The following is a 15852-nucleotide window of genomic DNA, read 5'->3' on the forward strand; positions in this document are numbered from 1 at the left end:
ACCAAAAAGTACTTCTCTTTATCATTTCTGCATCAGAAAACACCAATTTGGTATCCTCTAACTCAGTTCCATTCTGACACTATCTAAAATGGTCCCCAGCCTCCCATTTGTGCCCTCAGCACACTTTAAATGCCAAGTGCAAGCTATAGATTATCTCCTTCTCCTGTGCCTCAGGTCCATTGCCACAATTTAGGATTCCCACAACCCGCTGAAATTCAAATAATTTATTTGAATGACTCATAGAATTCAGGGGAACACACTATGTTTATAAAAAGTGTTAGAAAGTGCATAGGGTAGACTATAGGAGAAGAGGCACAGAGCTTCCATGTTCTCTCTGGGCTAAGAATCTCAAAAGGTTCATTTATCCTTTTGGTAGTGAATGCTAGCAGACTAGATGAAGGAGGCTATTACTGTCTATCTCCTTCTCCAGTCTTCTTAATCTTTCTATGCAGCTTCCACTTGTAAAACGGGTCACTCTCTGAAATTAGGATATTATTTGCTATTATTTAGCTATCATCTACTATCAGAAAAAGTAGTTCAGAGAAAGGCAGAAGATTTGAATTTCTATGATATGTCTTGAGGTAGGAATTAGGAGCTAGAAACTGTAGAAACAAAATATATGTCTAGAATAATATCACAAGGATGGGCAAAATTTCTTTGGTGAAATAATTTTTCATCGAAGTCAGCATCTACAAGTGAAGATACAAGAAAAAGAGTACTTTAAGCAGAAGTGTCACATATGAAGGACTAGAAGGGCAAAGCACAGAGTTGTATCCAGATGTGATCTGAGAAGTCATGACTAACTAGGAGATACACAAGGGGCTCAGTAAGCCCTCACCTGGCCTGCCTGAAGAAACAGTAGTTGTAAAGAAGCATTACTCACAAGCCAACAGCCAAGACCAATGATGCCATTGGAAATTATTAAACCAAAAAGTAATGTAACCAGATTGCACAATCCACAGGACAAGGATTTTGTTCATTTAGATTTGTGTCACACACAGTAATTGCTGAAAGAATGGATGTCTCTTTGGGACACTATAGTGTTGTGTTATATTGTAATCATGTACTTAATGACTCTTCACAAAGCTCAACACTGAAAAACTGACTGATTATTTGCTTTATATTACTAAATATATTATTCTAGTGCCTGCCTAAAAAATCAGTTTCAAGGGCTAGGAGATATCTCATTCAGTATAAGCCTTGTCATACAAACACAGAGACCTTAATCTAATCCCAAGAACCCACTTGTTAAGTTAAAAACAAACAAACAAAAAAAGCCGTATTTGGTGTATGCATGTTTGTAATCCCAGGGCTCAGGAGGCAGATATGGGCAGATCTTAGGCCTTGCTGGCCAGCCAGCCTAGCCTAATCAACAAGCTTCAGGCCTGCCTCAAAAACAAATAAATAAACAAGGTGGAGAACACACACACACACACACACACACACACACACACACGCACGCACGCACGCACGCACGCACGCACGCACGCACGCACACACGCACGCACGCACGCATTCATGCATGTGATATTCCTAAATATATAAATACAACATGCTCAGTCCATATAATGTTACTAGTATGTGTGTTTTCAGGGCTGACCATTTGGTATTAGATAACCAACTGGTATACTCTTCCCTGGGGAAGACTATTTCTCTCACTTAATATCCCTTAGTCACCTGTAGTTGTTTGCCTAGGGTTGAAGCCACATGAGTTTTCCCCCCAGTCTCAGACTTTTAACTTGAATACTTTAGGTGAGAACAAAGATTGGAAGAAGGCTTAGAGAAGTAGGTGATGGATTTAGTATAATTGAATTTTCTTTGGAATGACCTTGTAGAGACTTATAGTGAACTGTTGGGTACACATGCAAATGTGGGATTCAGAAGAAATCTACATTGAACACATAACTGTGAGGCCTCTTTGCTTATGAAATATAAGTGATTCCTAGGAGAAGACAAAATCAGGGGGAGGCGGGTGGCAGATAGAGGGCAGAAAAGACGGCCAAAGAGAAAAGGCTAGGACAATATTCAAATAAAAACATTTTTAAGGCAATGAATATACAGGAAAAAATAATAGTCATTTACAAAGAAAGGATCTTTCACAATGCCATCCAAATACTGACAGATCAGGTGGCTGCCCTAGCTGTGCATAAGACAAATCCTGTTCTTAGGCTTTTTAAGTAGAGAATGTTACTAAATCAACAATGAAAACTAGTTAATTACCACACTGCAGAAAGTGTATCTTCTGAGTTTTTTAGACCCATGTGAATTATGTATTCCTTGGGTTCTATTTGTAACTAATCATGGTAGCCTCTTAGTAATCTAAATATGAGAAGTAACATTTCATAATAACTTACAACAGTTCTACAGTCTTCCAAGCAGTATTTGTACCTAATATAAGTCTCTGTGTGTTACTTGGGACCTTAATGTGGCAGAGGGCCGAACCGGGGCGGCCTGGCAGGAAGTGCCTACATGGTAGCAGGGCTCGGGTGGGTGGAGTAAAAATTTATTGTAACAGTGCACTTTTCTTTGGCACAAGGAGTCACTGTCCTTTTTAAGCTGTTGGTCTAAACAGTTGCAGAAAAGACGGCTGTGTGTCTCTGCTGGCTGAAATAGGGACTTACATTATGTCTGCCTCTAAGTAATCAGTGCCCCAGATCTCTCTTGACCCTTACTTGCTCCTTGTTGGCCCCACACCTTGATCAACAAGCCTTCCCTCAAGAGTTGGGTGTGCTGATTTCACTCCAGAGAGCCAAGAAACTGGCTGCCTCCAGGGGACTTCAGCTCCTGAAACTTGGAAGGCCAGATTCTGATACTGGCAGCAGGGTTATGTGCCAGGCCAGACAAGCCCATGGGAGAGCAGGTTTGGATCCGTTACCCATGCATGGTCTTCCTGTCTTCTACATGCCTGTGTAGATGTCACATCTCTGCTGAATTATACCTCTTTCTGGTGGTTCTCACAGATTCAAAGAATGAATTTTGTGCACATTGAGCCAAGTTTTGAAAGCTGCAGGAAGAAGAAGGTCAGTGAGCCGTTGAAAGTCTTCATCCCTAACAGAAAATGAAACTTCGGTGCCTTTACTACGTCTTGTTTTGCAAAAACATGTAGGAGATGTTGTAACAGGAAAGTAAGTTCTTATCACCAAAACTTTCTTAAAAGTTTTTGCTCAGCCTTTTTTACCCATGAGCAGGACATGGGTTCACTTTGCCAGAAGGAAAGAAGATCACCAGGGCTGCTGTGGGATGGCATTACCTCACAGCCAAGTTACAGATGAGATACACTTTGTATTTGCAAAAGAACCACAGCAGTTATTTTGAAAAGAAATGAGCTGCTCTTCTTAAAGAAAAGGGTTTTTCTTTACATAATTAAACTATCCAGGTATCTAGACTACTGTGAAATACTGACTTGTTGTAACCCGTGTGTTGGAATCTTTCTATAGTTTTATTAAAACTCAAACAGAATAGCATAGGATGTGCATGGAGGTGCTTAGCCAGGTGTGATTTATATGTTGACTTCAATTACAAGGTTGATCAGCAGCATGTGGACCAAGATGCCCTCCCTGTAAAATTCCTCAGTTCTGGCCCCAGGCCCTGTTTTGGTAGCCAATCCCAGACAGCTGACGTGCCACAATTTGGGAGTCTGGTTGGTTCCCTTGTAAGGCCTATGTTGAATATTTTCAAACAAATACTTGAGTTTATCAGTCTGTAACTTTCAGGTGATTCTATTTGTCCTTTCCCTATTATGTAAGAATTTTGTTTGATAGGCTTAATGATTAATGTAATATGAATAATAAATGACTTAAAGAATTGTTTTATGTTTGTTTTATGTAACATGGGATTTAATAATTGAACTTAAATGGATGGGATAGATAAATATTAAATGTGTGTGTGTGTGTGTGTGTGTGTGTGTGTTTCATATGCCATGGTGTATGGGTGGTAACCAGAGGATAACTTATTAGAGTTGGTTCTCCCCTTCCATCATGTGGGTTCTGAGTGTTGAATTTAGGTCATCAGGCTTGGCAGCAAGTGTCCTTATCCACTGAGCCATTCACCAGGCCTACAAGGTATTTTTTACTCATATTTCACACTTGGTAGTCTTTTCACTTAAATCAGTGTTCCTCCAATGTAGTGAGGCTCTTGGCACCTGGAATACTAATCACACAGTATGGTTTAACTAACCTAACCAAACCATCAGGACTGAGATCCCATGGCCTTTGACAAAAGAGAGTCTCTGGGCCAGATGTGCCTTAGTCTTCAGAAGTCTCTATGTGATACGACAGAGGAAAGTCAAGGCAGCCTGCCTGTCTTGGCTTTGACCTTTGCTGGACTCTCATTTGCTTCTGAGGACTTAGGGCTGAGAATCTACAGAAGCCTTAAACTGGGGTAAAGCACCAAGGATTGCGGTGGAAGATGGGGTTGGTTTTTCCCTGTCTAGCATATTAAGTAGATTCATATAAGCCTGGTCTGCCACTAAAAGGAGAAGGATGGGAAAGGTAATTGGGTTTATTATATCCTTGATAAAAGTGTAGCCTGAGTCACCATAATTTCTTTTAAGAGAGTCACATAAGGAGATTTGCTGTCTAGTAGAGGGATTAGGTTTGTTTTGTGTCTCTCCAGAGGGCAGATCTAAGACCTAATCGGTAAAAGTGTTGAGAGGTCAGTTTGGCTAAGAGTAAGGGAGAGCTTTTGCGCTCCACAGGTCGTCAGGATTTTGTAGTGGGCTGTCTCAAAGTTGAAGTCACTGCAAGCTGTGAACACACAGGAACTTCACCACATCTCTAGGAGTCTGATTTACAGAGCAAATGAGCTTTACAAAGTAATTCGTCAATCTGGATTTCAGAAGGAACCATTGTGTGTAAAAGAATTTAGCTCCCAGTCTGTCTTTACATTTATCAAAAACTTAGCCTAAAATTGATAGTGATCTTTAAATTTTAAAAACCATCTGTAGTGATAGGACTTTATCTTTAATACCCCCATCCTCAACTACCCAGCTTATCACTGCCATTGGGTCAAGTGTGTTTCTGATGCATGGAGTGCATGAGGTGAGAGAGAAGTTGGGCACTTGTCCTTGGTGGGCATGCAGGGGAGGGATCTGTTATCAAGAAGATCTGAGAAACATGAAATAGCTGGTTTTACACTGCACAGCTAGCTCATACATGCCAGTTATCAAGGACAGAGGACATTGAATTCCGTTCACTGAAGATTTATTTAAAGGAAAAAAAATCCTTTAGTCTTTCTTTTATTTCTGTACCTAGCTGTCAAAAAATGAATAAGCACAACTGAATCAAAAATGAGGAGAAAGGGAAAAGGAGAGAGAGGAGGAGGAGGAGGAGGAGGAGGAGGAGGAGAAGGAGGAGGACAGGGGTAAGAGAGAGGTGGGAGAGGGAGAGACGATATCAAGAAAACCGAGCTCCAAGGCAGGACACCTGCATTGTGCTAGACTGGCCCTTCACTCACCCTGACTATTCCTGCTTCCTCAGCACAGTTACAAAGATTAGAAGATGATATCTTGGAAACTGGGGCATTGTTAAATTAAAAATTATGTGGGGAAGTTTGACTTTGGCTGAGTGGTTTTTCTCTCTTTACAGAAATTAGTCTAGCTAAAAGAAATGGGCTGGGCTCAGGGTTGCCTCCAGCCTTTGAAGCCAGGCACCAAAACCACACCTTCATTTCCCCTCCTGCAGGTCCCTCTGGTGTCTAGGTTCTTTCACTCTCCAGCTCAGATCTGCCAGGAAGAGGCTGGAAATGCTATCAATGTCAAAGTTGCACTGAGATAAGTTCAAACTTCTGTGGTTTTTAAAATTCTAGTAATATTAGAGCTTATTCTGAGTGTAACTCAGAGTTGTTGATTTATGGTTTCAAAACCAACAGTATGACCTCTTCAGTGACTTCCACAGATTCTTTTTTGGGGGGGGGAGGGAATGGAGACAGTGTTTCTCTGTGTAGCTTTGGAGCCTATCCTGGCACTCGCTCTGGAGACCAGACTGGCCTCGAACTCACAAAGATCCGCCTTCCTCTGCCTCCCAAGTGCTGGGTTTAAAGGTGTGCACCACCAACACCTGGCCAACAGATTCTTAGAGTAGAAACAATGCTCAGTTATAATGAATGTCATTGGGAAGGAAGCCCTAAGTAATAGTCTAGACTCTGCACACATGAGTGAATACCTAAGTTTATGTATCCTCTTTGGAAAGTACTAGTTTGTTTCTGTGGTAGTATTTTGACTGTGATTTCTGTATTGAGGTTCTTGCTGAGACGATATGCAATTTTCAATACCCATAGAAAGCAAGGGTATCATTGAGGGCATCATTGTTTTGTTTTATTTATTGAAAACTTTTATTTTTGTTTAATGCCATGGTAAGGTTAAGTTTCTATCGAGATAGTGAGACTTGAGGAAGAGCTAAAGAGCAAAACTGCTCACACAGTACCCACCTGGGTGGACAGCATCTCAGCAGATGGTATTTTACCTTGTAGGAGGCTCTAAGATGTGGATAGTTGTTCTGTTTTGTTTTGTTTCTGCTTTTTAGACAGGGTCTCTCTATATAGCCCTGGCTGCCTTGAAACTCGCTATGTAGACCAAGATGGCATAAAACTCAGAGACATGTCTGCCTCTGCCTCCTTAGTGCTGGGATTAAAGGTGTACGCCCAATACCTGCTGAGATTCCTTCTTGTAAGAGATGATGACTTACAGGTATCCTGGGCTAGTGTGTGCAAAATCAGGGAAACTGCCCTAATACCCAACTGGGAATTGCATGGAAAACCTGCTCTAAAGGTAATGCTGGGAAATCTTGTCTGGCATTTGGAAAAATAAGCTGACCTATTCAGGGTCAGGATTTTTCTGTTATAATTCCAGTATAATATCCTTGAACCTTCAGTGAAGTCTCACTCAGTGTTCTAGACTGATCTTAGCTGATCCCTGATGTTCGGCTGTACAATCCCCTCTCCCCAAGTAGAGAGGCAAGCTGAATGAAATAGCCAGAAACATCTGACAGTGCTGAAACACAGAAGTATTTTTGGGGGGTCTCAGATACTTCATGGTGGAAATCTAGTGTAAAAATGGCTTTAAGATGTTGTTACCTGGTTCTTCAACACTTCTAAAGGCTATAGGAGCTTGGTTCCATTAGGATAAATACCAACTGGCTAAGATAAACAGTTTCTCATCTTCTTTTTAGCAAGGTAGTCAAGAAAAAGCTTGAGCTATCCATGCCTGATGATACAAACCTATAATCCTAGCACTTAGGAGTCTAAGACAGAGGACTGTGAGTTTGAGGCCAGTCTGAACAATACAGCAAGACTCCTCAAACACATACAAAGAGGGGGGAGAGGGGGAGAAAAAGCAAGGAAGGAAGGAAGGAGGGAGGGAAGGAAGAAAAGGAAGGAAGGAAGGAAGGAAGGAAGGAAGGAAGGGGAAAGAGGAAAGAAAAATGACATGTCTATAATGCTGAATTCAAACTGCTGTTTTCTAGACAAGTTATTTTATGTCTCAGGCCCTCGGTTTTCTTGGTCTAATGAGATATGGGTAATATAGTGAAACCCGGTTCATATCTCTTATGAGGATGAAGACAGAAAACTAACCAAACTGCCCAGTAAGCATACAGCCAGGGCTCCATAGCTGCTCATCCTCTGTGTGTGTGTGCGCGCCTGTGTGTATGTGTGCCTGTGTGCCTGTGTGTGTGTATGCGCATGTATGCTTGTGCCTGTATGTATGTAAGCGAGCATGCCCGCTCCCCAGTCTCTTTTCCACCTTTCCTTTTTTTTTTTTTTGTAAATTTTTGTTTTGTTTTTTCAAGACAGGGTTTATCTGTATTGCTTTGGAGGTTGTCCTGGCACTCGATCTGTAGACCAGGCAGGCCTCGAACTCAGAGACATCTGCCTGCCTCTGCCTCCCAAGTGCTGGGATTAAAGGTGTGCACCACCAACACCCGGCTCTTTTATTTATTTTTTTAAAGATTTATTTATTTTATGTCTATAAGTGTTTTGCCTGCACTTGGGGCCTTATTTTTTGAGACAGGGTCTCTTGCATACCTGGAGATGCAGATTCAATTAAGCTAGCTGGCCAGCATACTCCAGGAGTCTGCCTGGCCCACCTCCCACACATTGGGATTATAATCAAGGGCCACCACACTTGGCTTTTTACATTCATGCTGGAAATACAAACTTAGGTCCTCATTCTTGTACAGCAAACATTTTGCCATTAAGCCACCTTCTGAAGCCCTCAAATTACTACTTTAAACTTTTAGCATGTCTTCTTCAATCTTCAAGAACTGTGGATCTCCACTTCTTCCCCCCTCCTCCCCCACCCCTACTATAACATCTTTTCTAAGTTTGGAGCTGACCCTTGACCCTGCCTGCTGCCATTTGCCTCTGGCCTCAGCATCTTCTTGCCCCTCTCCTCAGAATGGAAACTCCCTTTCCTTCAGGACAGTTCATGGAGAAGGAAGCAAGCTGCCCTCCTGCAGTTGGATCTTAAATACAAGTTAAGAAAAGTGAATGTCACCTAGGGACTATGATATGAAAACAGAATGAATACACAAGAAGAAAGTTTAAGGAGAGCTTTATTCCACCTTCAAGCATTTAAAGAGCTGTTAGGAAACGCAGAGAACCATAGACACATTGTTTTCCAAAGAGCAGACACAGAGCAGGTGGAGGAAGTGGAAGAGTAGCAAACTGAGTGTTTCTGCTCCCTGCTGTGGCACATGGAAGTCATGCAGCACTTCCTGACTTATTAGCAGTTAGAGTTGCCAGTGCTGACTACTTCTGGCAGGAGTGTACTCCCATTGTTAGAAATGCTTGACCCAGTTTATAGGAAGTTGTTCCTTTGTATGAGAGTAGAAACAACTCAGTACTGAAATCTCTTTCACCTGCAGAGTTCTGTGACACATTGCATTAATGGTAGGATTTCAGCAGGGATACTTGGAAAAAGAGGATTACTTCATAGTCTGGTGCCCAAAAATCAGTAAAATTTAAAACCCGAGGTTCTAGAGTTCCAAGCCTGGCTGGGCATCCTCTAGTAGTCCAAGTTATTGGGGTAAATTACCTATCTGCTCTCTCTGTGTGTTTGTTTCCCTATCTAAAATGACAATGGGGTAGTTTCTTTTTCAGTTGTTAAGAGAGATAAGGGAATCGCTGCAAGATCCACAGCCAAGTACTGGGCCAAGTTCTGGAGGTCCAGTTGAAGAGCTAGAAGAGGGGTTATATGAGCAAGGGGTGTATCAAGATCATGATGGGAAACCCACAGAGACAGCTGACCGGAGCTTGTGGAAGCACACAGATTCTAGACAGAGACCTGGAGATCCTGCTTAGGACCAACATAGACCCTCTGCATGTGGGTGACAGTTGTGTCGCTTGTTCTGTTTGTGAGGCTCCTAGCAGTGGGACCAGGAGCTGGCTTTTTAGGACCTATTCCCTATGGTGGGATACTTTGCTCAGCCTTGATGCAGCGGGGAGGAGCTTGGTCCTGCCTCAACTTGATAAGCAATGCTTTATTGACTCCCATGGGAGGCCTGTCTGACACTTTCTGAGGAGTAGATTGGAGATGGAGGGATTAGGAAGGAGGTAGGGGGAGGGAACAGGAAGAGAGGAGAGAGGGGGAAACTGTAATAGATATGTAAAATAAATTTTAAAATTTTAATTAAAAAAAGAGTTAAGTGTGTCTCCATACTGTAGGCAAATCAAAAGACTGGATGGCATGCAGATTGTCATATAACTGCTCAATAAATGTTACTTAGAGTGTACTATCAGATACTCTGGCTTCTTCTAAGCATTTGTTTCAACTTTTTAGTATATTAAGGAACATCTTTTATAGCATAATTAACCCAAACTTAGTTAGTTTTGCTAATCAGGTGACAGCCTTGGGTGTTACTAAGCAACCTTTGAATCACCTCTGAGCAAGTTTTAATGCAACAAACAGTAGGATCTCTGGCTGATGAAACACAATCACCCTGCTAATGTCTGGCAAGCAGTAGATACACAGTAAATATTTGTTTAATAAATTGATGAATTTGGCAGAGTTCTTACTATTTCCTACATTTTATTTATTTGTTTGTGATTAGGTAATGCAGTCACATGACTTAAAATTCAAAAGGAATAAGAAGATATATATATATATATATATATATATATATATATATATAATATATATCCTGCCCTCTAACCACCTAGTTCCTGTCCCCAAAGGTAACTAGCATAACCACTTTCTCATATAGCTTTTCAGTGCTATTTTAGGCATAGACAAGTAAACATGCCTGCTTACGCACGCTCATTTCTCTGTTTAAACAAATAGCATCATGTACTGATCTAGGCACGATTATTGAAGAGGCTACAAATGTGTGGGTGAGTGGGAACATGCAAGGAGGAATTAGAATAGAAAATACTCAGACAAAAAAATCAACCAGAGATTAATTGCATTGAGACACATGTAGAGTGCTGAGGACCTGAACTCGTATATTAAAGGGGTGATCAGGGAAAGAATCACTTGAAGATTCTTTTCACTTATACTAGGATAACTATCAAGAAAAAACATTTCTACCACATTAAAAAAAAAATTTCCCTTGTGTCCCTTAGCAAGCTAATCTACTTTCACGTGCTCACACACCTACCCCTCTGCTTTGTCAAAGTACAGGACCTGCTGACTTTGGGAGCACTTGTAGGTAGGGCTAATCAAAGCATTGGCCCACATGGTAACTTATTCAATACTCACAGAAACTAATGGAGGCAGCTTAAGCATAGAGGAATCACTGTGGCCAACATGAACAGCTAGTAAATATCAAAGCCGTAACTGTGAAACCAGAGCAACCCTTAATCAAGAAGATATTCAGGCTCTAATGTAAAGAACTTACTGCAGTTTGACAAGATATGTTTGGGGTGGGGAAACCTTAGGTTAACATAAGAAGAACTTGTTTATAACCTTCAAGTGTGGCACAAGTATCCAACTGCCTTTCTACATAGATGCTTGTCAGTGGACAGAATTTCACTTCATTTGCCTTTGGTGTTGCACGCCAGCCAGGCTGCTTCTAAGAAATTATAACATCTAGAACCAGCTCTTTATGTTAAAGAACTGATGTGGTCAGGTCATTACTGAGAATGACAAGTATCTCTGCCTATCTATGGGTTCCATGTCATTCTGAAACCACGAGGAAGGTGGTTAGTCCTCTGGTCACATCCCTCAACAAAGACTCAGCAATTTCACTGTTTTCTCCAAAGAGCCTTCCTCTTGGACTAAGATGTTAATTCATAGTGGTGTCCATTAATGGGCCTTCCCTAAAGAGTAGCCTATTGAAGGAATTGTATTACATGTTAAGAAACTTTCCAACATATGGAAATGTCTCCTCAGCTATAACAATATCAGAAGGAATCCATTGAACTAAACTATAATGGAGGCAGGTTCCTATCAAGGAAATGCTGATTTATTATATATAGTCTTGTCCTGTGAGAGAGGGCCATTACTGTAACCCCAGCATTTAGGAGGTAGAGGCAGAAGGATTGCTATGAGTTTAAGAATAGCCTCATCTATAGAGTATATTTCAAGTCAGCCAGGGACACATAGTGCCACCCTGTCTCAAAAAAAAATTTTTTCTTGTGAAGATAGATCCTACAAAAAACAAAAACAAAACAAAAAAACCCCAGCATGGTTAAATGTGAATATTGGGACCAATTTTCACTCACAGATGAGTTTTATTAAATATAAATCTGATTTTTTTCAAGCATTTCAAGTATTTGTACCATCTTTTATTTTAGGTCAAAGTTTGCCATTTATTTATATTGCCAGTTAACTTTGAGATACAAAGTTAATGCTATTTTTAAATAAGAAGAGTTACTTCTAGTCAGTATAGAATGAAAGAAAACAATATTAGAGTGCATTTGGTAGCATTTCAGTTTTGAGAGAAGTGATCTGTCTATTCCTGTTTCTTAGCCCCAAAATGTGAGGTTTTCCTCATTTCCACCCAGAGTTTTTTTACCAACTAGGTGGTAGAAGCATGAGCCCTGCTGAGTCTACTCCAGATCTGGCCCAGCAGCTCTGACCCTCTGCCTGGGCTCTAGGGCGGCTTAGAGGAGAGCTAGGAAGCTTCTGGGGAGAGCCTGACTACCTGCCCGTGAGTCCAGACAGGGCCTGAGCCACCAGAACCAGGGATGCTCTTCCTCCAGAGGCTCAGGGATAATGGCTGGGCAAAGAGAGATCCCTCTGAACCTACTGGCTGTTTAACTGAAACACAGCCTTCAGGCTGAGGCTCAAGGGGCAACTGTTTTTATTACTACAATTCATTTATAAGTAAAACATATAAAACAGTCATCCACATGCTTTAGTTTAGTTTACCACCATTCACTCTTTACAGATTGTGGTAAACTAGGACTCTGGTGCCCAAATCTGTAACCCCAGCACTCCAGAGGCTGAGGTAGGGAAAGCATGAGTTCAAAGTCAGCATGGGATATATAATGAAGCTTTGTCTCAGATACAAAATGAAATATAAAAAAATAGGGGTGGGGTGGTAGAGGAGCCTATGGTGATGACACAATGTGAAAAATTACTGAGGTAGCAAGATGATAACGCACCTTTCAATATCCAGCAGTTGCTTGAGTGACCAGGCAACATAAATGCTAACATAGTTCTAGTTTTAAATCAGCGGTTCTCAACATTGGGGTCAAACTACTTTTTCACAGGGCCACATATCAGATATCCTGCATATCAGATATTTATATTTCAGTTCATAACCACAGCAAAATTAGTTATGAAAAAATCAATGAAAAATTTTATAGTTGGGGGTCAGCACAACATGAGGAACTGTATTAAAGTGTCCCAGAATTAGGAAGGCTGAGAACAACTGCTCTAAATCGTTAGTCTAGCACTTCTGACGGAAACTGTTCAGCCAATTCTGTAGTGAAAAGATGAACAACTAAAAGCTGCTAGGTATCAGTATTATTGTAATATTCCCTTTATCAAAAACCTGTAACTGAAATTTACAGGTAAGAATTTACAGTAAGCAGCAAGTACTTGGAAACTTGTCCGTTAAGGTTTCCCCTTACAGAACCTCTGCTGTGAGCTTTTTAACTCTCTACAGTTAAAAAAAAAAAAAAAAGAAAGAAAGAAAGAAAGAAAGAAAGAAAGAAAGAAAACCTTTCGTAATTAGTTTCTAAGGAAATCATATAAAGGTCATGATACTAACAGAGCTTTAAATTGTTATTTCCAACAGGTCAGAAGCCTCCAGAGGGACATATGTAAATAACTATCAGCATCTATTTTCTCAATTTATTTCCAAGAGCAAGAGTTAACTAAATCATTTTATAGTGACTTCATTTCCTGCTGCTCCCTCAAAACTGAGAATATAACAAATATTTGCATAGGTTTATTATTCACATTGAATCATGAATAATTCACTTTGTACAGACAGCTGGGTAAACAAGAGATTTGGAGTTTCCTTTTCTATATTCCTTTTTCATTGGCTGGAAGGAAACTTCATTTGTATTGATTTTATATGATTTCCAGTGATATTCTGGTCTTCCTCCTAGATGGAAGAACCCCATCTTTTGTGAGTTTTTTTTCCCCAGTTTACTTGTCAATCTTTAGGTTTGACCATACCAACTTTATATTTCTATTGCAAAATAAAAATGTGTCTCAGCCATTCAGTTCTGTAGTCTATAAGACAACAGAAAACATGCGCTTCCTCATTTTTCACACATTAGAATTTTTTAATGGATTTACTTTTACATGAATAAGCTAAGAGTGATCGCTTCAAACTCTGCACCTGTAACTGCATCCTTCATCTCTGGCTGTCAGTCATTAACAATTTCACAATTACTTGACTATCTCCCACAAGCTGGTTCTCATTTCCCTCTGCTCCTCCCAGGTCTACGTGAGGAAGGGAAGCAAGTATTACTGAGCACAGGTTTGCCCAAGGCATTGCAACTTCTGAGCAAGGGGCAGACTTCACCAAAGGTCAAGGGTTTTTCCATGTCTGTGAACGTCATTAATCAAATGGTGACAGTAAACCTGTGGTTTAGGAGGGAATTAGGCTTTCCGTAATTCACCTAGGACCAAACTATGGGGGTTATAGTATATCCTTGGGAAATCTCTGTTCTTTGTCATAGCCTGAAAAACAACTAAGAGTTTAACCACCCACCAAAGATCACACATCCACCCTCACTCTATTTATTGAAGACAAACATAGGTATAAGTTAGTAACACACATCACAAAGTACGAATGTCATAGAAAATATATAGTGAGCATGCCAGAGAAATAATCACAATTTGACTAAGCTAAAAAATACCTTCTTTAATACAGTGTTTACCATGTGATGGATGTTATACATATTAACTCTTTAGCTATAACAACCCTTTCAGATAGGGTACAACTGTTTATTCTCATTTTAAATATAGGAAACTAAGATATAGAGAAGTTGAGCAATTAAAGTCACCACAGAAATGGTACAGTGAAGATCTGAACCCAGCAGCCTAGCTCCAATTATGTGCTTTTAATCACTGTTCTCTTCATGAGAACACATGCTTACAGAAGAAAGTCTGGAAAAGTAAGAAAAACGTAAAAAATGGAAAAAAATTACACATAGTCCCCAACATCCATCTTAGTGTACTTCCTGGGTGTGTGCGCACATGCACCCGTGTGTGTGTGTGTGTGTGTGTGTGTGTGTGTGTGTGTGTGTGTGTGTGTGTGTGTGTGTATGTGTATGTGTATTGGTTTTTTTTCAGTTTATTATACTTTGTGAATATACTCTCACAGAAACAGATTGATTTTACTAAGTAACATTTTGTTTTTTTGGTGTGTGTGTGATGTGTGTGTTTGCACATGCATGTGTGCACACACACAGGTATAGTCACCTACGCTTGTCCATAATGGAGGCCAAGGTTGATGCTGGTGTCTTCCTCTATTGCTCTTGTTTCTTTCCACAAGGTATCACTTTGACCCTGAACTCACAGCTTCAGCTTTATTGGGTGGCCAACAAGCCCCTGGGATCTGCCTGTCTTCACTAACACCCCATTATTGAGGTTATAGGTATGCTCTGCCATGCCCAGCTTTTACAAAGGTGCCAGGGATCTGATCTCAGATATTTGTGCCTATATGGCAAGTACTTTACCCACTGAGCAATCTTCCCAGACCTAAATTATTTTCTTAGTCTACTTGGTAAATACTTGCCCAATGAAATTTAGAAGTGCTCAAGATTGGTGGGGCAAAGTGAAGGGCTGCTGCTGATTTAGCAGATTCCCTATTTCCCTAAGCTTACAGAGCTACCTTTAAAGTAAACTAAATCTAACTTTTTTTTATTTTTCTTTTTGGTTTTTCGAGACAGGGTTTCTCTGTGTAACAACCCTGGCTGTCCTGGAACTGACTTTGTAGACCAGGATGGCCTCAAACTCACAGAGATCCTCCTGCCTCTGCCTCCCAAGTACTGGGATTAAAGGTGTGTGCCACCACGCCCACACTCTAGTTTCTCTTCAAATCATATGAATCTTTCACCTTTTACTAAATATAACTTTTAAGCAACTTTAAAAAGTAGTGTAGCCTAGAAAATTGTGACTTTTTCCTTCAAAGCATTTTGCCTCCTGAATACTTCTTATGGTTCAGTTTCTTATTTCTGAGGTAGGGAAAAGGTAAGTGTGTGTGAAGAAAAATGTAGGCTGGTCAACAGGAAACTCAAAGTCCTTGATACAGCTTGGTGGCCTCAGATTGTACCTTAGTGTGGCTGTTTTCTTTCTTTTATTGGTATTGATTACAGTGATGATGATGACCACTGAGGGTGGAGTCCATTTGCCTAGAAAGCAAAATTATGATTATCTATTACTGTTACATTAAAGAGAAGGCTCTAAGGCCAAGACAGTTTGGTCATTACTACCCCAGATTAAGGCTTTTA

General features: G+C 40.5%; 1 protein-coding gene and 1 long non-coding RNA gene across 2 annotated transcripts in view; one reads left to right on the forward strand and one right to left on the reverse strand.

Annotated features, from left to right (window-relative positions):
• Hormad2 (HORMA domain containing 2) overlaps nt 1-3696 on the forward strand; it is a 100923-nt gene extending 97227 nt beyond the window's left edge. The window contains exon 10 of the mRNA XM_035453216.1: nt 2961-3696. Within this exon, the coding sequence (XP_035309107.1) occupies nt 2961-3062 (102 nt within the window). The 3' untranslated portion in view covers nt 3063-3696. The remainder of the gene's footprint in view (nt 1-2960) is intronic.
• The window catches only part of LOC113831527, a 70184-nt gene that overhangs the window by 22905 nt on the left and 31427 nt on the right, over nt 1-15852 (reverse strand). The window lies entirely within an intron of this gene.

Source organism: Cricetulus griseus (assembly GCF_003668045.3).
Source record: "Cricetulus griseus strain 17A/GY chromosome 1 unlocalized genomic scaffold, alternate assembly CriGri-PICRH-1.0 chr1_1, whole genome shotgun sequence".
Classification (NCBI taxonomy): domain Eukaryota; kingdom Metazoa; phylum Chordata; class Mammalia; order Rodentia; family Cricetidae; genus Cricetulus; species Cricetulus griseus.